General features: G+C 36.0%; 2 protein-coding genes across 4 annotated transcripts in view; both read right to left on the reverse strand.

Annotated features, from left to right (window-relative positions):
- LOC112558986 (lipoxygenase homology domain-containing protein 1-like) overlaps positions 1 to 7,971 on the reverse strand; it is a 57,265-nt gene extending 49,294 nt beyond the window's left edge. Inside the window, 11 exon segments of the mRNA XM_025229775.1 lie at positions 1,230 to 1,332; positions 1,662 to 1,806; positions 2,587 to 2,722; positions 3,424 to 3,668; positions 3,918 to 4,083; positions 4,518 to 4,676; positions 5,141 to 5,287; positions 6,292 to 6,455; positions 6,674 to 6,817; positions 7,208 to 7,383; positions 7,825 to 7,971. Of these exon segments, the coding sequence (XP_025085560.1) occupies positions 1,230 to 1,332; positions 1,662 to 1,806; positions 2,587 to 2,722; positions 3,424 to 3,668; positions 3,918 to 4,083; positions 4,518 to 4,676; positions 5,141 to 5,287; positions 6,292 to 6,455; positions 6,674 to 6,817; positions 7,208 to 7,370 (1,572 nt within the window). The 5' untranslated portion in view covers positions 7,371 to 7,383; positions 7,825 to 7,971.
- Positions 7,972 to 10,114: 2,143 nt separating this feature from the next.
- LOC112559725 (ecdysone-induced protein 78C-like) lies at positions 10,115 to 27,356 on the reverse strand. 3 transcript variants are annotated; one of them, XM_025231082.1, is made up of 10 exons: positions 27,204 to 27,356; positions 26,556 to 26,927; positions 22,216 to 22,340; positions 21,900 to 22,041; positions 20,781 to 20,989; positions 20,180 to 20,330; positions 19,631 to 19,794; positions 18,922 to 19,027; positions 18,431 to 18,504; positions 10,115 to 15,814 (listed from the first exon to the last, which is right to left on the reverse strand). In XM_025231082.1, exons 2-10 carry the CDS (start codon positions 26,902 to 26,904, stop codon positions 15,674 to 15,676), a joined length of 1,461 nt encoding a protein of 486 aa, XP_025086867.1. In that variant the 5' UTR covers positions 26,905 to 26,927; positions 27,204 to 27,356; the 3' UTR covers positions 10,115 to 15,673. The 3 variants fall into 3 exon arrangements, with proteins under 3 accessions (XP_025086867.1, XP_025086866.1, XP_025086865.1); XM_025231081.1 differs by lacking the exon at positions 10,115 to 15,814 and having other exon boundaries at positions 17,160 to 18,504; positions 20,180 to 20,324; XM_025231080.1 differs by lacking the exon at positions 10,115 to 15,814 and having other exon boundaries at positions 17,160 to 18,504.
- Positions 27,357 to 27,385: the final 29 nt, after the last annotated feature.

The raw sequence follows: 27,385 nt of genomic DNA on the forward strand, positions 1-27,385 counted from the left end.
TGCTGTACAGGCAGGCATTCATGTGTGTCTGACACCTATGTAACTATCCCTATTTCCACAGTCGCATTTTTTCACCGCTTGATCCTCGTCTCAAGCTGCTCTACAAAGTCGAAGATGCAGCTATACGGGTTGAAAGGCCACTACATCGTTTGTGTGGTGGGGATAATAATAGCTTCAGCGCACAGAAATGGGAGAACTTCTAACAACTAAGATCGGTTCTGTGGCAGGTGAATCATCCACACAGGTAAACAGCACACAGGCGTTGAATGTGCTCACTCATAATGCACGCTAAATATCATAGCAGCAACAATCAACAGAGGTATGAACTTGTGCCAGCTGTGTGCTTCTGGAGAAATGTGAGTGTGCATGTATGCACTTGTTAATAACAAGAGTAATGCAGGGCTAATGCCTTCAAGAATTCCAGGACAAGACCAGGCTTCAACATTTTACGCAACTGAGACAAAAATCCGAACAAAAAAAAAGAGGATCCACAAAAAATATAATGCTATAGTTTATGAACGTAACATATCAAGTTTCTCAGATAATGAATTAATGACATGCAGGCATAACCACACACAATGGAGCATGTAGCTGTGGACAACATTGGCTTGCAGTGAGGACTACATTTTAAAGAACTACTTGGAAGTCATGGGGCAATTTAATTCATGTTTCCATCTCTGCCTTGAACGGATTTCACGAGACACCTTGCCAATACTTTTTTGTCAATATCGATCAAGGTCACAGCCTTCCCCTAGTAACAAAATATGCGACTGTATGCAGAAAGGCACATGTCACCCAAATAAGTATGTGAACTCACATTGTGGATACTGAAAATAAAAGTTATAAAAACTGTATGTTACAAATGTAACATGTAAGTTCATGGTTCAAAGAGGCTGGAAGCTTTAAGACATGTAGGAAAGATGTTGTCATAAGGCTAGAGCTTTGCAATCTCTAACAACAGTAAAGTTTCTCTGTAAACATCCCGATGCCACAAACAACATTCTTCTGGAACAGATCATGCCTGGTTTGGTCATGTGACCTGCACTGATATACTTATGACCATCTTGCTGGGCACCCATGAGGGAGACAAGCCCTGAAAGAATTGTCTGACAAACATCAAGGAGAGGACAGATGTCCATTCGTTTCACCTCTTTACCCTCTCTATATGTCAGCTGCTACTCCCCCCTCCGCCCACCAATGACCAAATTTTAGCTGATGTATAAGGTTACCTTATCTAGATACCAGCCAGGTCCAAAGCCGGTGTTGTCATGTCCTATGCGAACTCTTTCCAGACGACCTAGCTTGGGACACTCTAACAGAAATTCATCTGATCTGAAATGGAAACAGATCTGTGTGTCAAATATAATCATTTTTTTTTTGTATTTTTGCTGTCATTCACACACACATACATTTACATGTGAGAACACATGTAAATGTGCACACACACACACACAGAGCAGTACAATATACATTATCAGCATTATAATACAATATACATTATCAACATGTATACAACATATACACAGTATTTGCCATCACAACTTACTTTGCTGACATGTAACATAAACAACAATGACATATGATTAAAAAACAGTAGTACATGGAAATAAGTGCAGAGTGCAAATTCTCGTATGATCAGAGAAAGAAACAAAAGCACTTACTTTCCGCGCTCAAAATTGTTCTTGCGGGAAGTCAGCTTTTTCTCTCCCGAGTCCCCAAATTCTCCAAACATTGTAATGTACACATTGGCATCTGTACCAGCTCCAGGCTTATCCCCAGTGAAAACTGTCACTTTATATTTGGATGCTGCAAGTATAAAATCTTCTTGATGAAAACTGTACACACTAGTCCCTTTAAAGGAGTGCCTGTTGCTGGGGAGCATGTGAAGGTGTCATAATGAAATATTTATTTGTAACTAAACATGCATGTCCACTGTACAGACATTCTTGAATACCACTGGGTATGTTACTGAATATCACATGGGATGTTTTGTATTTTTTGTATTACACACTTTAAAAACCCTTAACCGCCTTCTGACCAATACGGAGCTAGAGACAAATTTATTTCATCTTTAACTTTCAATGCTTTGTGTGTTACAATGATGCCTTTAACTCAGTCATGTCAAATCTTTATGTCTACTTAGTATCCAATGAAATTGATAAAAGTTATTAGATACAGCCATGATTACTTCTTGCATAACAGCTGCTAAAATTATTATTTGAAACTTTATACCAATTTGAAATTAAATCAGAAACTTTAAATACTGGAACCATTGCAAGAAGGCAGCTGAGCGGTTAGTGCACTAGTCTGAACCCAAAGATGTACTAGTTTGATATCCATGTGGTGCAAGTGATCTCCCATCACACCCAGCTACTGTAATTAGGTACTCTGGCTCCAAACAAGGTCGGAAAAGGTAACGTAATGAGAGAGAGAGAAGATGGGTACAGCCCTCATTAAAAGCTGGTCCCAAGAAAATTTGGTCTTCTTGACACCTCACTGTCCAATAACACAGAGGTTATAAAATTATCTTTACCTTTACCTTAAGTCTATATACAGTACACTTAATGTAGTGTATTCTGACATTACCCTTCCTAGTGGAAAGAGGGTCTCGGCTGCCTATGAGGTCCCGACTAGTTGCTCCATCACCCTCATCAGCTGCCAGCCATTGACCACATGGGAAATAGTATTTCCACTCAGGATTGTGTAGATCTGTTACAACCACCTAGAATCAGACAAGTACAGTGAAGTTTATACTGGATCTCATCAACATCACTGTCATCCCCTATCATTTATGCATTTCTTAATAAAATTGCTGACCCTATCTTGTTTTGGCATGCATCCACAATAAAAAATGTGTAAATTCTTTTTTGTGTGTAAATTTGTAAATTGTCCCCATTATAGTCTAGCATAAACTCATTTTCTGATTAGCTTTAATGTAATTTAGAGAAATTAACAAAACATTTGTTTACTACTTTACAAAACAGTTAGAGGGTTAAAACATATATTGCGCAAGTGAAAATGTAACTGTCCATTGAAGAACAGTATAAAAAAAAAACATGATCAAAAAGCTGTTTCATGAAAAAATCAACAAATACAAAAAATCAAATAAAAGAATTTATGTATAAATTACAACTTTATAAAAGATATGTATTACTATTACTTCTTGTTTGGAGAGTCAACTGCAATGAAATAAATGAAAGAAAGAAAAAAAAAAAAGAGACAAACACACCGACAAAAGTCAGAGAAATAAGTTAGAAACACAGTGAAGTTAGAAAATCAAACAGAAAACTGAAAAATAACTAAACAATAAACAGTAATTGAGATTTAAACAGCAAATAGAAAGATGAAAAAGAAACCTATAAAATGTTACCAAAAACAGAGGCATACTGTACTTTTTGATAAGAATGTAAATAAATGACTTACCCTTTCAAGGTACCATCCAGGACCTATGCCTGTGTTGTCATGCTCAATACGAATTTTCTTCATAGGTCCTACACAGTTGCACCGTACCTTGAATAGATCACTACTGCCTCTATTAAACAAGGTCTTACTATTGTTTTTCAAGTGCATCTTTTGTGTTGTGCCAGTTTTGCCAAACAGTGTGATGAAAACATTGGCATTTGTGCCAGCATTCAGCATATCTCCAGTGACAGTTACAATCTCATACTCTGTATATTAAAAAAAAAAAAAGAAAAGGAAATTATGAGGCATATTACAAACCACTGATCTTTCTCTTTATGCACAAACACATACATACATCTAAGCAAAATTATAAGAGGTCAAAAACTAAGGCAGTTACTTACCTAAGTGTCTGTCAAAACAAATCTCAAAACATCCTCTCTTTAAAAAAATGTTTGTTTTTATGAACTGTAATGACTTCTGCTGCAAATTATCTTTGTACCAATGAATTTTCGTACCAGTTTTTGCTGACTTGACTGGGAAGAGTTCGCGCATCACCTGTCCATCTCCATGGAAGAGCGAAAACCACTGATTGCAGGCGAATAGCCAAGATTTTTTTGTTTTTGTATTCACAATTTCTATTTCTTGAAGAAACCAGGAGTCTTCTTTTTTTAATGCAGATGTCTGACAAAATATATATTTAGGGTGAAATGCCAAGACACCAGATCACCTTAGTACTATTTTAGGGCAACATCCAGAGCATAAGTATAAAGAATATTACTATAAAAATGTCAACAAACATTAAATATTTGAATATATAGTTACAGAGTTAATTTATGTGCTCATTTCAGAATGCATTTCTAGTAAGATTATATAAGTAAGGCATAGGTATAGTGAGGTAATAAATTCAAATTGTTGAGAATCTTTCTAGGAAAAAAGTCACCATCTCCAAAGAAACAAATGAGCAAAGACGATAAGGAATATTTATTACTGATAGTGACATATCATGAAGAAATGTAATTATATCAATAACTGAAGACATTATAATTATGAGTGCTGTTCAACTAAAGCATGAATGGCACACCTGAAATCTGCTTTTACTAGTTAAAAAAAAATACCTCAACAATTATAGACTTCACATCTCCGATGTTTGGGCCATAAATTTTGAACAGATGCGTGGAACCCTTTGCAAAACGGAAATACACTCCTTTTTTTGACTTCTTGGTTAATCTGGTCTTTGGAAGCTTTCCTTTTAAGCCCTTTATCTTAATGAACACCTGAAAAACATATACATATATTTTACACCCACACCTTTAAGCATGTCCACACACACATGCCCCACTTGTGTTACTTTGTAAGGTTTTTGTAGAGGGCACTGAACCAGCTGTAAAGTAAGGAAATGTGCTGTTATTACGATAGAAAAGAAACTGTACTACTTATCATATGCATTATTTTCTTTGTCCTCACAAGGACTATAATAGGTCTAAGATTGTCAGCAATGTGAAAATGGTAAACCCTTATACTTGACTGGGCTTTGCCTTTGTACTGCACCAAGGACACCCAAGTGTAGCAGAAGGATGCATCCAGAGTGTAGTGGGCTGCAGCTTCCCTTCCCTACTCTCCCTCTTACTCCTAGGACTCCTTCTTCCTCCATCCAGTCACTGAACTAAAGCAGACTATTTAGATCACCAAGTTACTGAGGGTACAATCATATGGACATACACAGCTACATTAAAGATACCTTTGCATCTGTTCCTGCATTCTTGTGGTCTCCAGTGGTAACAGCTACTTTATACAACACATTGCCACTAGCTTTGTGAATGTGTCTCGACCCAGCACCCACACCAGCTGATCTTGCTCCAGACCTTATGGATCGTTTTATCCTTTGCTGCAATGATGTAATGAAAATTATATTTACTAATCATTCCTTAATATTTTAAATAAAAGTCTCAGACTGTGGGTCTTCTGAATCCCCTAAGAATGAACATTATAAACTATGCTCCTGATGAAGTCTAGATCACTACCTGAAGGGAAAGAACTCCTTCATAATAATGAACAGCATTAAAAAGAATGAAATAAACACTACAATAATAGATGATTCCCCATTTATTAATAATAATTGTTTTCTTGGTTGTCATGGATTCATGCACCAGCTGTTTTTATTAGCCATTCAGCAGCAGCAGCAGCAGTAGCAGTGACATGTACCTACTCATTTTTTTCCCCAGTGCTCAGCATCTTTGCCTGGCTGATTACATTTTATATTATTTTAAATATGTCAAACATTTTAACATTTAATATGCAAACTGTATTAAACTTAGAACATCCCATTTGTATATGGATACACCTAATTAATGTCTCGTCTTGTATAGGCTGAACTCTTGACTACATAAATGTATTCATGTACAATCATGATATCTGTGGCGTTGACATCTTTCTGTGCATGGTGATGTTTGTAGGCATGTATTTCAAAAAAACGAAGGGAGCCATTTACCCAGATTTTGCGAAATAGTATCTTGCACTAAGTTTTACACAGTCATTATATAAAAATGTTGTTACATACTAAAATTTTTAATTGATTCCACTATTGTTTTATAAAAATTTTTGTTTTTTTTTAAACAAGCAAATAAAAATAATCCTAACCCCTACCCTCCATCCCACAAAAATAAAGCATGTCATTGACCACCACAAGTTTGCCTTAAAATGTATGACAACTGATTCATCTTTGAATAATAATAATATAATAACAAGAACACAACGTGAATGTGCAAAGACAACATTTAGTTGATAAAAGGCTTAACTTGTTTTCAGGCATATGTCTATTGCTAAAATTGGGCATAGGTTGGTGTTTTCATAGCTTCAAAAGCTTAGGCACATGTGTCTTCTGTAACCCACCTGCCTCTGAAGCTCTGCAAGCTGCATTATACCAAAGCGACGCTGGAAATAATCCACCAGATGGGGATCATTGAGTGGGTCATATGATGGAATGGGCACAATTTTTCCATTTTCAGCTCTGGAGTAGCCAAGAGTTGAATTGACAAACGCCTCTATTCTTCGAGCTGAAAAAATTTTTATAATAATAAATTGACAAAATACTTTCATTATTTTACAAAATTATCAAGAAGTATTTTATAAACATACACACAAACCAACACACACACATAAACAAAACATATGCACAAAAATGATTATGGTTGATTATTGCCATTTTAAGAACCATAAAGTCTGGACAGCCTTTTACAAAAAAAAAAAGAAGTGCAATCTAACAAAAACTTACCAGCATAAGGAGCATAAATCTCACTGCTTGAAGGCCGATAAACTCTCTGTTCGTTGTATAAACGTCGCAAATGTTTTGGACTTTGATAGTTAGCACCATGCCATGTTGGTCGATTGTCACCAGTTAGCTGTCGGTATGTTGGTGCTGTAAGTATTAAGAAAAAAAGCTGCAACTATTTCTGCATTGAATTATACAAGGATTCCAAAAGAAATCTCAAAGATCTAGTCATCCATAATCATGCGTTTATGCTAAAAATATGAAGACTTTTATGGAGAAGATAAGAAATATAATTCACCAGTCTACTGGAAGTCTTTACCGAAGCTTCACAGACAAATATCTGACGAAAATATTCACATAAAACCTATAATCTCCAAAACAAGTATAATTTGTTATAGGCAACTATAAACAGCCCCAGAAATCTATAGTGTGACAAAATTGATGAAACTGACTCTCTTATTGTATTTACCACAATAACAATGCATAATTTCTTTCTAAATGTCATATATTTGAGAATGACAGATATAAAACATTAACCTGACACTGGACGTGTCCGTCCCGGAGGTACCCCAACAGCATATGGAGGACGTGGTTCATAACGTAGCTGACTGGACCGTGGGAGGTCTGGAATGGTCATACATCGCCTTACTCCCTCACTATTTGTATTTGGCTGCTGCATGTATGAACCTCCTGTGGGCATTGCTGCCTTATAACTGGAAATAATGACGATGGTTTTGATTTTCAGTGATTTTATAGCACATATATTTCCACCAATACCTGCATATTCATATGAAATTGAATTTTCTCATAGGAATATTTATATGTGTATATCCATTACAATATATTTACATTATTTTCAGTGGATATCAATTGTTTAATCAATTATATCCACGAATCGTATATATATAGTTCGTGTAAAGGAAATATTATATACATTAAGCCTTTCATTCGCAGAAAAATGCAACCACTAAATGATGCAAATAAAATAAGGTTGTTGAAATTTTGAGTCAGCGCAAATGCACGCGTCATCAAATAAAAATGAAAGACCAAACGAATATAAACATCAGGCATTGTCGTCTGCTGACCAAAAAACCACTACATCGAGCACTTGTTTAAGTTCTGCCTTAAGGACAATTCAGGAAACGTGTACTCACCTTACGGAATATATAATTTAGTGCTTTATAAACTGATATACTTCGCTGAGATTTATCCTTATAACAGCCACAGTATGTCGGTAAACAGTCATTTTACTTCATAACCAACGTGCTCGACAGCTGAAATTTACTGTTGTTTGGCTGCGTTGCCAGATCTACTGCGCATGCGTCTCGCAAAACGGAAGTAACATGGGTTATTGAGGGAGGGCAGAATTATGCACAGACTTCTATAATCTGAGATATATAATTTAAAATTTCACCAAAGCTCCTTCTATTTGTTTACAAGAAGAAGGTAAAACCACGAACCTATACACGTCCGTGGTGAAACGAAAGTTACACGTGGTAAAGAAGATGACAGAAATAATTATAATTATATATATAGTTCATGAAGACAAAACCATATTTAAAAGAATTTATTTAAGGTTTGCTTGACAAAAGCAACTGCTTTGGTTTTTCTCACTATTCACAACCGTACAACAGTAAGGAAACATTAAGGGTTACAATTTGTTTCGGGCATCGAAGCTTATTTTTTCTTTTAAAGCAACGGATTCTTCCATGGACGTACCGTGATTTGATTCTTTGTCCTTCGCTGCAAAATTATCCCTGGACTAGACATAGATGGCTCTTTAAGCTTGATCTTCCTCGAGCAGATTTCTGCTGTCCTACTCGACGGAGTTCCCCATAATTTTTCTCTTCTCTGTTTTTATCTTCATCGTTTATGCACCAGCGCTGCTTGCGAGTTTGTCTGTGGGGATCTCGTAATTCGCTGTTTCTGCCCGCCATCAGATCGATGTCATCAGCAAAGCGCAAGTTACACATAGTGGCCTCCCTCAGATTGAACACTGTGTGATGATCCTGGAGGTATCCAACACGATACTAGCACTAGGTAAATTTTAAACAGCGGACTCCCACCGTCATTAGGAATAGCTCACCCACATGCTTATTTAGGAGTACTAATTTCCTGGAGCGATCATACAGCGTTTTAGTAGTTCGACCGGCACACTTTTCGATATTGAATTTTTGTAACGCATGCAACAGCCCTTCATAGCAGACTTTATCAGAATTTCTAGAGTCAGTAAATTATAGGGTTGAAATCCTTGCGAAGCTGCACATGCTTCTCTATCAGGATGCGACCGTTGAAAATAAGTTCAACAGTCCTCTGCAGAAGCTGGCCAATTTTGCTAGCATGCAGCTCGACCTCAGACGCATCCCACAGAACGTGGGCCCAGCGGGCAATGCTCTGACTAGATCCCACCATCTCATATGGTCCCCACTACGACAGTTACCAGGGATTCGACACCACGGACGGGTCGGCTTGCTCCGTGTCCGGCTGCTGCCGGTTAAAGTGATGATGATTTGCAAAAACTACAGCTTGAAGCCATTTTAAAAATATGTTCTATAGATGCATTCAACAGACCGTCTTAAAAGGTCGTATGGGTCAATATTTGGACACCGTAATCAACACACTGGGCCTTGAGTGCAATTATCGTTGTCATGGATCACGTTGCACCACCCTTTACAGACTAAAGTGGTGAAGATTTCTTAGCTGCCTTTGAAATCTCTGAAGTTATCTACTATGTCCTTATATATACGACGTATTTTGTTCTCATCGCTTGAAGTATGCTTAAATACATGCTGCTTTTATTGAATCCTGAACGAGAATAGGATTACTGATAATTAAACACAACTCGACAGCACTTTTTTTTTATATGCATCTATCCATTCATTATTGACCGATATTAGATGACCGTCAGTTGTATGCTGGTCCGCCGGTATTGGTTTCGGGGGTGATCTGATATGCCTGAAAAATAAACTTGTTTGTCTTTGAGACAATCCATGTGCCCTCTGGGTTTGGATACCAGCTCTCTCCGCTTCACAAAAGTAGTCTTGCTGTTGGTTGTTGAGCACTATTGCGCTTATTGAGCTATTATATTGCACTTCTGTCCTAACAGGTGCTCTAAAAAAGATGACGACCTTACAGTTTTATAACTCCACTCTTACTCTGTCCTCTATAGCCTGCATTGGCCTCTGCTGCTGGCCCCGGCAAGTCAACTTTGTTCCAAAATACTGCAGCACACTAAGACTACAGGCACAAGACAACGCAAGAGCACAAGATGCCATCTAATTCTCATGTGTACACAGTCACTAAAGGAACATTTCCCGGGCAATTTTCTTGTCAAGACTTTCTGTTGTGATCATTCTGTTAGTATAATCGTAGTATTATTGTTTTTTAAAAATTATTAAAGCGCCACTTTCAGTTCATGTTTCTCGCATCACCAGTGAAGGCAAATTTTACTGATACCGCTGTAAGCATGACATTTTATTAGTGGAATACAATGAGGGGAGGGAGGTGTAAGGACAATATGACATGACTAAAAAATAAAATGTGGTTTTAAATGGCAAGCAGGCACTAGCAGCCTGTTTGACATAAATATTATTTAACATGGCACATAGACTCAGAAGTACAATTTCCTCAAAATATTGTTTAAAGGAATTCTCTACACAGTTACACCCCTTTACACACAAATAAGCCCTCTCTGTACATGATTTAATTGGCAACACCCATACCCCAAACACATATGCACCTGCATACAATGACTGAATATAAAAAGAAAAGTACTAGATAAAAATATCATGGTACATGAAAAGAAACCACATCTGCCATTTAAGCATATTTTGATATTAAAGAAGGGAGAAAAGAGGGATTGTCAGCTGCTAAGAGGACTTCGATGGATATGGTAAAACTAGTATACGTGAAGGTGGGAAACAAAAGACTTGGTACTTAAAAGGATAAATCATTTGCCAAATAAAAATGTACAGTGCCATTTTCATAAATCTACCAGATTCAAAACTGGAATGGTTTACTTGTCTGTGTGACTCAGAATGCAGAATGCAGTACCATATATCTAGTAATAATGGATTTATAGAGCAAGCACACCTTTCCACTTTACAGCAGCTGTGTGTGCTTTACACAACAGTAGTAGAATTAATAATCATACAAGTTTTGTAAAGTGCAGTATTACTGGTACTTGACTGCATTCACCACAAAACAGCTCTTCAGAATAGTCATAATGAATTCAGATCAAGAAGATACATGTATGCCATAGGACAGGAACTAAACAATGCTCTGTGTATGTGTATGAAGTGTGTTCATCTCCATGTAAAGAACTGCATATCTGCACATACACAACCACAAATGGTTTAATTGTCCAAGAAGAATCTATATTTTTCGTGTACCGAAAACAATTTGCTGCTGTTGCTTACAGTATAAGCTTCTACATTAAATGTTCACCATCCAATACCAAAGGTGGGGTGAAGGGGTGAAATTGGTGTTTTATGCCGAACCATCAACTAAAGCTATATCATGGCAAGGCAGCCAGCCCTGTAAACAGATGGCACATGTAGAGAAAGAACAGGGTGCCTGAAATTAGAGCTGAACCCAGGACAGCCAACCCTCAAAAAAGATAATAGTGGAATACCAAAGCATAGACTTCCATAAATGTTTCTACCTTATTATCATACTACTGGTGTCTTGTTCAAAACTAAACCATTTCCTTTAAATGTTCACCATATCGATATTCCTTTTTTGCTATTTATATGTGATGGAGAGATAATGCTGATGTGCAGCATGGCATTTTATTCTAAAATAACTGCTAGCCTAACCTTCTTTGGGTTAAATAAACCTTATGCTTGTGTGCTACATCTTTTTTTTCCAATCATGTGTAAACAAACTGATGTAGCAATAGACTATATGAATCATGCTGAGAAGAATAAAATGAATTCATGAATGAAATGATGGTATCAGGTGACTTGCAGCAAACATGTCTCAGCAGAACTTTCATCAAGACCTAATCATTACAGGCTTGTGCTCCATCTTTTGTCTTAAATGATTGGATTCCTTCCTCAATCCATAAAAGTCAAGAAACCTAGAATATGTTTTACTGCCTACATACACGCTGAGCAAAAATCATGTGGTATAATGGCAAGTACAAATGTTTTCTCTATAATTTGCTCGCTCATACAATCATACACAATTTTGACAAATTCACAGTGACGATAAACAGCAGCACAGGACAGGCAATATATGAAGAGATTTTGAAAATGCTTATAGCAAACAATGTTATTAATATGCAAGAAAAGATCCATTAAAAATGTGTCATCTTTATAACCTGAGACAATGCTAGCAACTGCTTGCTTCTGATTAATTTCACCTGAGACAGCATGTGCCAATACCACTCCCAGCACACACTCATATAAGTCCTAGTCAGTGCAAATTTTAATGCAAAACTTCATAAAAAAACTATCTTCAGAACATAAATACTTTGAAAGCACGTGCTACAGCCACCCATTTAATACAATATATCAATCACATAAATTCATGACTTCAAAATAAAAGTTCAAAGCTAGCTACCACCAACATATAAAAGTTGCTATTTTTTTTAATGGCACACATCTCTTTGACATATGCTGCTCATTTCACATTACTGCTGGCTTGACCTCTCTACAGCTTCCTTGTAATAAGTCATACAAATTGAAATAAACAGCTGCTTTGTTATGCCTGACAGCACAGGTTATAATGTAACCCAAATGGCCTAGACTTAACACCATATATCCCACGGTCACTTGCCCTTGCTTTCAGTAACACCTCAATAAGATCTGCCATTACCTTCAGATTTTATGGGCACAAACAGAAGTTCTGGAATAAATTAAGAAAGAAAAGACAGTTCTTCACTAGATTAGGACACACACAAGATCTTGGGAGTTTCTTTACCCACACAATTAAGTTCTTTTACAATGTTTATCCTTAGAAATTAATCACTATGACTACATCAAGCCTATGGCTGTCCTACTGGCTAGTCAAACTGGTACTATTAAGATCAATTATGGACTATCTAGGTTAGCAATTCTAGCAATTGACCTTAATTTTCCATGTTTTAAGCTGTGAAGAGGTTGTTATTATGTACAGAAAAATGTTCTTGCTTGATCTAGACAGCACTGATTGTTGCACAGCAATCATTTTGAAATGGCATAATTTTTAGCATATCTTTGAAGTATGTCTAGCAAATTTGTAAATTTATATTTGATATAATATATAAGATATGTTTTAATGTTTTTTAAATCTCACAATTTGCAATTTATGGCTATCTTGGAAAAAGGAACAAACTTGTCACTAAAATTGCTTGAAAACCCAGAATATGGCATCAGTCTACTGCAATAACAATGTCCACCACTTGCTAGCTTTCTCTCCTGTTGGAAGCTGCTCATTTTTAGTGATTTTACTTCATCTTTTAATACTCCACAAATTAGTTAACTATCAAACCTTGACAGTGTGCACACACATACAGCATTAGTCCACTAAGAAAATATACTTTATTCTCTACTTCCACATGTTCACACCCAGTTTGTCTACTGCCTTTTATACGCATTTGCTGACATACATGAAAATGTTTGAATATAGACAAATGTTTTTTAAAAAAAAGGTACAAAACCTAATAACCGCAACAAATATTATGGCACAAAATCATTAAACATTTGCATGTTTAAGCTGTCCATTTCTTGCGCACTAGTTTCAAAAAGCGTGCATGTACTCTAGCTGCAACCTCCCTGAAATTCAGGAATGGGGAGATCAATATCACTACTTCCAATACAACAAACAAAATTTCTTGCAGTACATACTCTTTTAAAATCTTCATACAACAGTGGTCCATCTTAATTTTCATCTACAAGAAGCATTCCTGATAGCTCACAAAATACATCTCCATGGTGAACTGCCTGAATCTATCAGTTTCCTAACAACAGTGCCAGTTCTAATGTCAGTCTCCTGACAATGGTAGGCAAGGAGGCAGCAGCTGCATTTTGTTGCATCCTGAGGAAAAACAGGGGTGAAAGGTGAAATGAAATTTCAAAATGGCACCGCTCTATGCTATTTACAAAAATTTGTAAAATAGTGACCCGTTCTGTGAAAAATAAACTCACACAAGCACATATAACAATTTCAAAACATAGCTTCTTCTGTGTGGTTTAAAACAGGGTAGAAATTCACAAGAAACAAAAACTGTTTTAAAATCTATCTTAGATGGCACCAGATGGGACCAAAAAAAAAAAAAAAAAATTTGATCTCGCTGATGCAGAAAACAGCTCAGTATATGGCACAAACAAATGTGATATTAATCATATTGATGAGGTTAAAAAGACCATTTGTGCATCTGAACAATAACCCACTGAAATAGCAGTAAAATGTCTGGGTACTACAATCAACATAACAAATGCCATTCTATTTCATATCTTACAAAATTGAAATTATTGCAGGTGAAAGCCAAAAATCTATAAAAATCCAGTGCATCCAAAACAAAAAAAAAAAAGTAAAATAAAAAGTACAACTTATCAAGGCCTGACACATCCCCAAATCTGAGGAAAAATTTCCTTTTAAGCTGTTGTGAGATTTTGGCATATTATGAATGTTCAACATATCTTCTATCCACTCTCCACGTGGTTTTTCATAAAACCATCTAGAAATATACATATATTTCATCACTAAAGACAGCGACTGATTTTATACTTGCTTTTGCTGTGTGCAAAATTAGCGAGAATGAGAATGTCTGGGACATAGCAACGCACACTGTGTTCTGAGAAACTGGGTCGCATCGCATACTGTCAGAACTTTCATTTGCCTTTCAAACAAAGGTCAGGTCAAGGCCAATAGGTTTAGACAAGACAAAGGGAAGGAAATTTTCTAATATGGATGCATGTAAGTGCTTATACCCAATCAGAATTCACTAATGCCAACCATGACCAGATTATAGCTCATGCTTCGGGTGTCCCACAATCCAACTGGGCTTGGCTTATGAATGTAAAACAAATGTTCACCACAACTCAAAACTTAGTTCAAGGGATACTTTCTTTCTGAGACATTAATGGTACATATGAAGTGTTCATAATGCCTGTCAGATGCTCATTTCTTCTGAAAATATCACATGTGAAGGGGGAAAAAAACCCAAAACAACCCAGGACAGCATTAGACTGTTGTAACAACAAAAATTAAAAATGACAACTTAATGTAACTAATTCTGCTGTTGAAATCCCCATCCATCATGTGGTAATCGTCTCGAGAAAAAATGACAAACCGATTTCCTTAATGAAAGAATTATATATTGATGTTCATCCCATCACCCTGCAACTGCTGACTTAGAAAGATGAGCAAAGAGTGTTTCCTACAAATGCTGCTGAAAAATGTAAATTTTTTTATTTTTAGGAGGGGGGGGCATGTCAGGCCTTAAAATAAATTATCAGCTAGCAATTTCAATATGTTGCTTCTAATGGGAATGAAGTAATTAGCAAATAGATGTCTCAAAATACAATGGTAGATGGAGATAAAGCACCACCATGTTTACAGTGGCTGGTTTAATCCCTTTTATTGAAGAACTCAGAAATATTCACATTCTTCTCTATCATACTACGCAACAAATGCATGATGATTGACATTTGTTTTTATGAATAAATGCTGTAAAATCATAAATTATTATCTTTTTTGTTTGATATGCCTCTGTCTGTAATAGCATTTAGCTTTTTAAAAAAAAAAAATGCTGCTACATTTCTTTACTAAGCAAGATGCCCAAAACTTGACAACTGGGTCATGCACTGAACTTCAAGTGGGTGAATTTATTTTACAAGATATACATACATGGTATTTAGATCAAGCATTTATTTTAAGAAACTGGATACAGATATTCAATGTGGCTAGTCACAAGCTATAAATTGCCTTATGTAATACGAAAGTAATTAGTTTTTGTTTTCAAAATACCTTCTTTAGTCTTTACACCAAGAAGTTTTTAAGTGAGTGGGTAGGATTCTATGCCAAGCAGCCAATTAAAGGCAGTTTCATGGCAAAATAATTATCCAGACTTCTATAGCTTTCTCCAAATGCTTCCTTTCCTTGCTGCAAATATACCCACTTGTTTTTCATAGAAAAAGGTCCTGTTTGAAAATACATCTGAAAAGAAATGCATTTTTAAGAAAAAATGTTTAAAGTATAAGTTATGAAATAAACTTTTATAAATATAATTGTTCTCAAGGATTCATCATTAATATAGCCAAGACAAAACTGTTCCTGAGATGTTTTTTTATAAATATACATAAATAAATCTATGGATTTTACTTAAACATTTGCTGGCACAATGACACCTTTACGCCCGTGTCTGCGAGGGAAAGAGAACAAGCTGCCAAAAAAGCACAATACTCCAGGACAGTGAAACAATTACAAAAAAAATTTGTCTTCTTTAAAAAATAAATACATCCTGTTGTTATGTTGACATCTAGCTGACCTAGCTATCCAGAATGTTTTTTAAGGAGTGCAAAAGCCATAAAAAGTTAATCAGTCGCCAAGAACTGTACCATGAACACTGTGGAAAAATACAAAAGATTGGCATCAACACAACACACTTTAAAGCCCAACCAGCACTATGCCTTTCCTTAGCCATCCAAACACCTGCACAGCATCTTCTAGGCTGTTACACACAGACTGGCTAGAAATGTTAGCTAGATATCTCAAGCCTACTCTGTGGACAGTAGTCGCCAGCAGGAAATCTCATGCCCACTCAATGGGTGGCAGTGATGTGTGGGCAGCAGTTTCCTTTCCCAAGCTCTCTGTTGCCACATGCTCACAACCCAGTAGTCACATAGTCACAATTCTTTACCTACATTGAGAATTTGTAATATCTTGCTCTTATTAAAACACTTTTTAACTTAAAATAGATGTCATGTCTACATGAAACTAGTTATAAAACAGTTTTAAAAAAATTAATCACCTGGGAAACCATGTCTAAAAATTCAGGTAAAATTGGATCACTTACATGTCCAGGCATAAAAGAGAGTAAGCAGTCTCTCTAAAAGGAAGGCCAATATCCCTGTTCACTTAGCCCAGGTGTGTACTTCACATAATTACCAAACAAAATAGCTTAACCCTTCTTTAGGAGATTTACTTTCCAAGATGAGCATCATATATGCATAATGTACACAAGCTCAGACACACTAAGATTCTTACATGGTAAAGGATCCAAAACTAACAAATATGTAACACTCTTAACATTTTCCCTGATGAATTTTCTTATATACTTCAGCTGATAAAAAGTTTATGCAAAACACCATTTCTGTTTTAAACAATATTTTTCAAGGTACATACAGGGGCATTCTTTGAGTGGAGCAACATATCCAGACATCACATCAACTTGTAAATTTTCCTTTCATATTTTTCTGTAAGCTGCAGCACCTTTCTATCTTCAAACTAACATAAAATAACATGGCACACAGTGAATCCAGCATTCATACTATAAGCATTCTTACATTTACATTATTTTTTATTAAAATTGTCGACAACACCCAGGAGAAAACTGAAAATATAGTTAACCCTTGCTATCTTGATGTAATGCTTGTTACAAAGAATGTTGTGTTACATATTAAGACATTGGTAAGACAAATTTTGAATGCATTGATGACATTGACAGCTGTGCATCATATCAACTTCTGCATTTGTGGCCATAGACACTGCAGAATACAGAATAATACCCTGCCCTCCCTCTAAACAGAAAAGGAATACTGATTAAAGGAGATGATACAGAATGACTGAAATGATTGCATAGAGGGGGTTCACATAGTTCCATGTTTTCTGTGTCTATGACTTAAAGAAAAAAAAAAAAGAAGAAAAAAATCAAAGTACAACTGAGGGTCTTTTTATTTCTAATCATTACACAGAAATTATACATGACCACTAAAACCTTTCATGCACAGCCACCATAACATTTATGTGGCAAGGCTAAGTAGCCAGTTTATACACAACTAATAATAATCTTTGTAAATGCATCTCCTTTAGGGTGAAGAAAACAGCCAATTATTAATCAAATTCTCAGATTTACAATAAAAAGTCAATCTAAATGATCTGAGCTCAATTCAGCATCTCAAATAAAGGTCAATTTACAGCTAGTTATGCAGAAAAAGTGTGCCTAGTTTTGATCCCTGAGAGCCTAATCTGCAAATAATATAACTTTAACTGAGAATGATTGAGGCTTTGTTGTTTCCAAATCTCAAGTTGATAGGACCGTTCATGTGCGAGGCAAAACAAATTATTCCCGACGAATGCTGACCCACCCTGCACTCATCGCAGAAAATATGAAAGCTAAAGCAAAAATGTTTTACATGAATGTCATTGCACATTCTTTGTCACACATTAATAAAAAGAGGTAGTAAACCCACACAGACAAAGTAACTAAAATATGTCACATACATGAAAATGAAAAATCCCTGCTGTTTTCACTTAATTCAGACTAGAAACCCCTTGCTCAAAAAATGCAAGAAGTATCCTGAGATATTAAGACTGTGCTGTGGGATTTGTGGTCCAGCACCTGCAACATAGTCTTTCTCACATCTGAGCATCTTCAGCTGTTTTGGGTATGTCATAAATTTCTGCGAAAAGAGGAGGTAGTTCAACACGGTGCCACTGGGCTCGGTACCATCGTAATAATTCATTATGCTGTGAGCCTAGGGTACGCAGCTCTGGTAGCTTCATGATGATGCTGGCAAAGAGATTCTCTTCAGTGGAGTGATTGCGACTCACCTGCAGTTTGAGGGCTTCTATCAAGCGATCCTGTATTCTCTCTACCCCATGTGGATCTGAAAGACCATGGCGATCTGGAAAAAGAAGTTACTGTGATGTAAAACAGTTCAAAAGCACTGTTTCAGTGCTGGTTGCGAACTGTCAAACATCTTGTAACAGTAAAACTAAGAATACTTTTACAATCCAGTTTTCTGGCCTTTATAGGTAGTCGTATGTTTTATATACACACACACATCTTTATAATGTGTATATATATAATTTTTAGTCAGATCCTGCTTTTTAGACTCAAGAACCAAATATCTTCAGTTGTGGTTTTTAAAAATTCAAAATGTCTCTATTTTCAGCAAAATGTATACAAGCCACCTTGTTCTGTCAAGCCCTGCCCACTCTGTACACTCTGAACACTGAGTTCTATTTAAAAAGCAAGAAGCATGATAATGATAAGTAAGGTATTGTACTTCCTGCCACCTCCATGGCCTTGCTAGACTTACCTGCAGTGACCAGAACGATGCCAGTGAACAAGCCAATTTCTGTGTCATTTAGGTTCAACATATTGAAGCTAGCACTCACGTCAAACATGCTCGTCACAAAATCAGGCTGAAAATACATGAGAAAAGCCAATAGTGTTCCTCTTGCACTTCAATTTTTTTTTTTTTTTTTTTGTATGCACCAAACCTAGAACACAACTGACCTCAAATTTTTGAGACAAAAAAAGTAAACAATGAAATTTATATTTATGTTATTCTTACATGCCTTTTTAGTATCTAACAAAGCTTTGGGTCATCTTGCATAAATAGAACTAGTCAGTCCTCATTAGTTTCACAATTCAAATGCTCTAGGTCAGGTTCTCAGTTGTCATCTAAACATTTTTACGTCTTTTTTTCCCCTAACAACAAGGCCAAAATTTATAGGTTCCATAACTGTCCAGCAAATATTTTTTGTTTAAAAGTGGATGTGCTAGATATAAAGCTAGTGTTGTCATTGTCATCTCATGTATTTTAGCTTTGCAATCCTGAAAAGTATTCCTTCTGATTAGTTTGTTGATAATAATTTAAAGATGCCTTATACTAGTAAAGTACTCATAAAAACAAAACAGTTAATCTTTACACACCGGAACCTGCTAGTAGTCCGATTTTTTTTATCAATAAGTTTTCAAACTGATTTTGGTTTGAAAAAAGGGTAAAAAAAATTTTTTTTTACCGTATACACCACAGATATCTCATCCCTGGAAATCAAACTGCCATCCTCAAACATCACCATGTTGTCACTGCGGCTGAACATGCGTGCCATACGAGTCAACCAGATTTCAAAGAAGCCTGTCTTAATGAGGATGAGCTGATCATCTTGTGATAGATCTGAGAAATCTGTAGAAATCATACAGAAAAAAGAACATTGTGACAAGCACCATATGAGATAAGGCACAAGTCAAAAAAATAGCTTTCAAAATTATGACTTTTTAAAACAACTATTCTGAATTCCCAGTCTTCTTTTCTTTACACACATACACAACCAATAAGTCAATTATCTCACAGGAATCTGTGAATAAATATCACACTGATCAATCACGTTAAATAAAATGATTAACCCAGAAGTTCCTGACACTTGCTAAAAACCACTGATATTTAGAACAAATTACTGACTAGGAATGACCATGAGATTTAAATAAAACATCAAATCTGGGTGCATCCATGCAATCTCCCCCTCCCAACCCTGCAGACATTCATAATCTAAATATTCCAGAAAACATACTAGGGACTCGTTTAGAGAATTCCACTACACTATGAATGGTGGGTGTAATAAGGGTTGCTAGTTGCTGCCACATTAGCATTCGCTGCACTTCTAGTTCTTCATCTGTGTAATGGGTTCGACCTTCTGGGATCCGTAGCTTATTCATCTGCAACTACCAAACAGCAATTTTTGCAACAATACTGCAACAAAGACAAAACTGAGTCTGTAATATTTTCTAAAACTAATGGATACTTTTATGCATAGAAAGGAATAACTGACACCAGCAACCCTCCCCAGCAAACAGAAAATGAAGATCTAAAAGCAACTGAAATTTTATTGCCAAAAAGATAGGAACAGTGCAATAAGTGGGATAAGAAAAGACAGTCTAGGACACCAACAGTCAATGATTGCCACTAATGCCCAATTAAGGGAGCAAGGGCTCAGGATAGCAGTTCAGATAGTCAACAATATGGAAAAATAAGTTTCCATAAATTAAAAAGAGCATAAAGTGGATAAATTTCTCATTTACTGAGACTATCTAATTTTCTATAGTCTTAGAGACATCAGTGTTATCAAACACTTAAAAAACTTCTGACTAAAATGCAGCATAGTATTTGCTCACAAGGGTTGCTGCAGTGCGGGGGATGTTCTTGATCTTGTCATCTGTGAGACCGCAGTGTGCATGGTGAGCCTGGGAAATGCTTAAAATTACATCATATATAGCTAGCTGCCGAGATTCCAAAGCTGACTGCTCCTGCAAGGAATCTGTTGAACTCACACTCTGCTCCTCTAAGCTTTTGGACCGCTTGGGAACTCGGCCATATCGAACAGCTGCACAAAGTTCAGTTATATTTCTAAGAGATTAACATATTTCTTACAGTAGTCATAAGTTTCAGTCATGCTTCTCTGACATAAAGATTAAAGATAATGCATGCTTAAAAAAAAAAACAACACATAAAAATACACAACATATTTGCACACAATGGTGTGCTTAAAACTCCCCTAAAATTACTCCTTCTTTATTAAATGTTGCTGTAACCTGCCAATCCAGCGAGGCATTTAAAACAGGAGCGAGAAAATCTTTGTATAAGAAAAATATTAATTACGCATATCAAAGAGTTATCCAGCTAAATGCTTCTACTATAGATGTAGTAGACACACAGTTACTATTTCAAATAAGTCATGAATATTCTACAATCAACAACATTTAAGCACTTAGCCTTGTTAGCACTTTTTTTAAGGCAAAGTTGTGAACTGAACCAAAAGTAGGGCAGATATAAAGACTTTTTTCTTATCAAAGCTTGGATATTACACATAAATGTGTTTCGATTTTTATCAAACTGTCATCCACGATACTAAAATTCTTGTGGAAGATCAGGGAAAGCTATATAGCATTAGGTCACCCCAAGAACTATATTTAAGAAAACTAAGCTTCAAAACTTTTAGTCATCATTGTAACTAAACAGCTACTGTAAGAACCGTAATTACATTCTTGCTTTAACTGCAAGGCTTCAGTTTTGCCAAAATGGTCATATTGTTCTAAAAAGAGCATAAAAGCCATTACTGATAACATCCTAGCCAATATTAAATTAACAAATAACCATGCATATGCGCTTGCACATACACTTTTATTTTTTTTAATGATAAAGTCAGTTTAAATCATTATAAGTGATTACTTGCCACTTAAAAATAATACATCTACTGACAACTACTTCAAAAATATACAAGGCACAACTCTTACAATCCCTAGACATGCCCACAGCAAGACACTTCTTGAATCGACAGTATTGGCAACGGTTGCGATTTAGTCGAATGACCTGGCATTTGCCATCTCTCAAACAACGATATTCAATTTGTTTCTGAATGCTGCGGCGGAAAAAACCCTGCAACAGAAATTATAGGGTTTGTTGTGGAGGAAAATGATGTTGATTGCATTATAATAATTTGAATTTAAATATAATGTCAATCTTATGTTTTAAATAATATGGCGTGATCATAATTTAATGCACTTAATCATATTAGGCTGAAGGTAGTACAAGTCATTCAAAAAAAATTACCTTGCAACCTTCACAGGATGTAACTCCATAGTGATAGCCTGAAGCCTTATCACCACACACTTTACAAGGAACAAATGTTTGGCGTGAACTATTAGAATCTGCAGCCTGCTGCACTTTGCCCTCATCTGTGGAGATTAAAGATGAATTAGCTGGTGCACATCTGTTTGGATGCTGCAGTTTAATGATCATAAGCTTTCTTTGGGAATATTTTCATGGAATAAACTTCTTCAAGATTATGGAAAAAATGACAACTACACAATCCCCAATTGTAGCAAGATTTCTCTTTAATCTAAATGAGATAAATGCATTCCAATTGGGAATCAATTAAAAAAAAAAACAATTAACAAACTGAGATTGAAAGAATCTCAACATTCTCACACATGTGCATGTCTATATCTAGTTGATCTCAGGTAACCACAAAAGTTGTTTTGATGCTTAGTTGAGCTGATGGCCACAGATTAGACATAAAGTCATGCACATAAAAAAGATCCCAAGCTGCAATATTGTTATCTCTGTACATAAATCCAAAAGCAGAAGTTTTACTTTCTTCCAAGTGAGTGAGCCCTGATCCACCTGGCCTCCAGCACATCATGCTGTTGCTTTTTTTGTACACACTACTTACAAATGTTTTACACTCTGGTTAGATTTTTCTAATTATTTCTGAAAATATCCACAAAAGATAATTCTTTCCTGCTAATGTTTCATACATCTGAATACACTGCATTTACTGCAATCCTATGTGCAGAAATAGGCCACTTTTATGTTCAGTACAGCACAACAGAGACACAAAAAAACGTCCCGTGTTGTAAACTTCTTGATCCTAGCCGCCCCCAGTGGAGCATAGGGCCGAACATGACATTATTACTGTGTACTAACTCTTTGCAGTTCAGGGTTTTTTGTTCAGCAGCCATGTAGACTTGGTTTTCAATTATACAAGTTGAGCAAAAAGTTACTGAAGTTTAGGACGATCCTACCAAATATGACAAAGTGAAATTCATCCTATGTTCATCCCCTATTTCACTGCATCATTTTTATGTAAACATATTCATGTTCACAACAATTTTTGAATAAAATCTCCTTTTATAAACATCCCCTTTCTTACCACACCATTTTTATTTCTCATGACTGTATCATGCATTTCTTCTCTTCTAGTCAATGTCAGCTGCACTGTCCATCATCTCCCTGCCCTCTGACCTACACAGCTGGCAAAACACCAAAATTCTCTGCCTCTTCCCCAAAAATGTGTAAAACAAAGGGTCCAAACAATCTTCACAGCATACTCCATCTACTTTCTCTAACCAACCCTTCTCAAGACCTGGTTCCATTTTTGAATGACCTTCTCTACTGATATTTTTATCAACAGTTCACCACAGAATCAGATGGAATTAAACAAAAAAGGCAAACTGGGAAAGTAGCCCACCCAACCCCTTACTCAAGAACTCCACCAGCTCTTTCAGCCATCCCATCACAGCAAACACAGGAAAAACTGTCACCTAGTCTGTCAGCCTTGTATGGTGATACACTATCAGTGTAAGCAGTCTACAATTTCACAATGACAGCATTTTCAAACAGTGCTTATAGACTTGGTGACAGCTCTTTTTTAATGTTAGTTCCTCCAAGCACAATGCAGTATATTCTGATTTTTTCCTTTTCTCTCCATGTTTTGCAGACTGGTTTTTATAATACCTTGAGTATCAAGAGCAACTTTTTCGTGGCATATTTATGGAATGTTATTAGTCAAGAAGACTGCCAGATAGACTCCATATGACAAAAGTAAGAATTGTATATTTAATTCATAAGATCCACTTTCTTTCGGCACATTGAGCGTTTCTCGGCGCATTGAGCGTTTCTCCATGATACGGATTTTGCGCGTTATAAAACCCCATCATCATCATCATCATCATCATCATCATCATTCACAACTCTGTTAACCCAACACCATACTACCCTATCAGCTCAGACACCAGCACTCCCACCCTGTTTATCACCCTTTTTTCCCGACTACAACCTTTTCAAATAAAATGTACAGTTTTTTTTATTATTAATCACTAAAAAACCCTCAAGTCCATTATTTACTATCTTGTTTGAGCAAGAGATCTTCCCACTCTAACCAGCCCTTTCAAATCTAATACTATGCATTTTCAAAAGCTACTGTTCACATCAGAACCAAATACATGCCTTCGTGTTTTGCTTTTCCAAAACGTTTTTCCTTATTCCTTTCACAATTTACAGTGCTCTTTTTGCCTGTGTTTCCATTTGAGCTAACTGCTAAGAAATAATGCCTTTTCTGAATGTTAAAATAGGAGCCGGTAGAATCACCATGTTTCACTCATTGATCAGTTGCTGTGACAAATGATGAATGCAAGCCCAATGCCTAATGAACTTAAAGCAAGCCTTGACACTATAAATTACAGGTTTCTCATTAGCAAAAGTTTCCCTTTAAGTAACAGCCCTTTCCCCATAATGTTTTACTTCTTAATTTCAGATGTGAAGATTTCATGGACTCTACCTTGCAGCTGTGAAAATGTAATTCATCAGTTGTCTGCAAGATTGTATATGCTAAATTAAACCTGATTATGCTTTCAAAGAAGCAAAACAGTACATAAAACAAACACAGAAATGCATAAAGGCGTAAAAAAACCAAGTGCAAATGTATAAGCAGATATAAAGAAAGCTGATGCACTGCAGTGATTGTAGACATTTTGTAAATGAAGAATTGATAGGTCAAATTTCGAGAGCATAAAAAAGTTTTGAGATCCTTTTTTTCTTTTGACATCAGCTTTTCGGTGCCTTTTGTGAAAATAATGTGCACTACACTTTAATAAACAAATCAGAATAGTCTCCACACTAAGCAAAAAGCAGAAAAGACCACATCAGAAATAACTTTCTTAGTGTCCTTTTAGACAATTTTCATTACTTTTTCTCAATTACAATACAAATATGCTTTTTACATTCTCCACAGACCAGATTTTTATTCATAATGAGCACAAAGCAAAAACTATAATATGGCAATGCTCATTCACTTGCAAAGACTTCTGCTGCTTTAATATGCTTTCTATCACGCTGGGACTGTGTACTGCCAGGGTCAATGACCTTTTTAACGGTGTCTAGGCAGCTGTTTCAAGGTACCAATAGGTGCTTGTCAAAAACCAAGCCCTCTTTACCTTAAAACTGGCTTAAAAAAAAACCATCATAATCCCATCTGACTTAAAGAACAAAGGAAAAATATATCAGATATTTATGCAGCAATGAACCAGCACATTTTAATGTTTTGTGCCTAGATATGTGTGCTTGCCACTTGGTACTGAATAGACTCAAAGATCCTTTCACCACAAAACAGGGGCAGGCTCAACACATATTCTTAACAACACTGTCTAGTCACAGTTCTCTTTGTTTGATATCTTGGGCACCTATACTTGACTAAGTATATTATTATGAATTATGTTTTGACCTCTCAACACCTTTGTAAAGTTCTAAAAAGCTTCAAGGTTTAACAGATTCCAGGGAAAACCCAAGCATTTTATAAAAGCATGAACCCAAAAAAAAAACTACAAAACCAGTCAAACACCTAAACAAATCACTGCATTATTAAACCAGTTGCATAAATCTTCAACTTCAGTTTTTTTGCATGTTTCCCATAATTCCATGCCAGCTGACTTGCTAATGCTGACCCATCACAGGAAGGTAGTGATAAAAAAAAAGATAATTATTACAGACTGATTTACATCTTACATCATAATTTTACTGAGACATTAATTTACATTAATTTTACAAAGTGTAGAATTTGGAATAGAATGAATAGTTAATGTTGTTATGATCTAATAAATATGTCTTATAATCTTCTTACAAAAAATTAATTTGGCTGGTTTAAAAAAAAGCTAACTTAAGCATGACAAAAAATACTCATGAGCAATGTGTCAATGCTTTTATATATATTTAAAAACATTCATTTTAATACTACAATATTCTAGCCAACAGACAATCTTGCTCTGCTTATTAATATGAATGTCATATGGAAGAGAAAGAGAAAAACAGCTACATGTTGTTTACACAAGTTGACTAACTGTTAATGATAAATGAATTATAATTATCTACCTGTACTTTACACTTTTACAATATTTGCAAGTAATAATAATACAGCTTATATTTTCAAATTTAGGGTTGTTGCATGTTTACCATAAATCTCAATCATCTTATTACTTCCCAGAAGCTAGACAGTAAATGTCTTTGAAAAATTTGTGAAAATAAACTATAGTTAGCGCACTTTAAGAAAAATTAATTGCAGAAGCCAAAGCAACAAAAAGTATCTCTTAACTCATGGCACAACAAATTAAACTGACCTTTCAAAGCATTCTGGATGACTGTTGTACTGGATGATGCTTGAGCTGGACACATGTCTTCTGTGTTATCAAGTTCAAGTATCAAATCCTGATCCTCTTCATTCTCAAATTTAATGCCAGTTGACGAGGAGGGGCCGGCTGATTCCACATGCAAAAATGTGTGTATTTTCTCATTTACCTCTGCTGAACTGCACGTCTCCGAGATGTCGATACCGCTACACCTGCCGAAGTCAGTGGACCCATCTTTTGCCATGCTTTGCGCTGTTCTCTCTACACCAAGAAAATTGCCCACTGGCCGACCAGCAGCTGTCACTCCCGCTACCCTCTCGCGACTATCGGGACCTTCCATATTCACGATTCTCCGGACGCACCCTGCATAACAATGCGCAATTTAACAAACGAAAAAAAAAATTAAACTCGCTAGATAATAGTTACGCAATGCTGCACTATCCTCTGTCTTAAAAGTTTTGTCAAGGAAAATGCACGAAATTAAAGAACAAAGAAACTACCAAGAACAAAATCTTGACCTTTTTTCATCAAATATTTTACTTTTTTTTCTTTTTTTTTTTTCCTTTGGCACTTTCAGCGCAAGGTGTCAATTGAGAGACGGATAAAGAAACAAGTCTTTAATATTTCTGAACCTATTACCTTCGAATCCACACAATATGCATCGAATACGATGTGATCAGTGATGCAATAAAGGTATGCTCTTAGCTGCCATTCTTGATTCTGCTCACCACCATCGCAGTCGCTTCCCAGCACAACCGAATATAGGTCAAAATGGCTGAATTACCTTAGTTTCTAAAGACGTTGAAATATTTAACTACTTC

Source organism: Pomacea canaliculata, linkage group LG3 (genome assembly GCF_003073045.1).
Source record: "Pomacea canaliculata isolate SZHN2017 linkage group LG3, ASM307304v1, whole genome shotgun sequence".
Taxonomy (NCBI): Eukaryota; Metazoa; Mollusca; class Gastropoda; order Architaenioglossa; family Ampullariidae; genus Pomacea; species Pomacea canaliculata.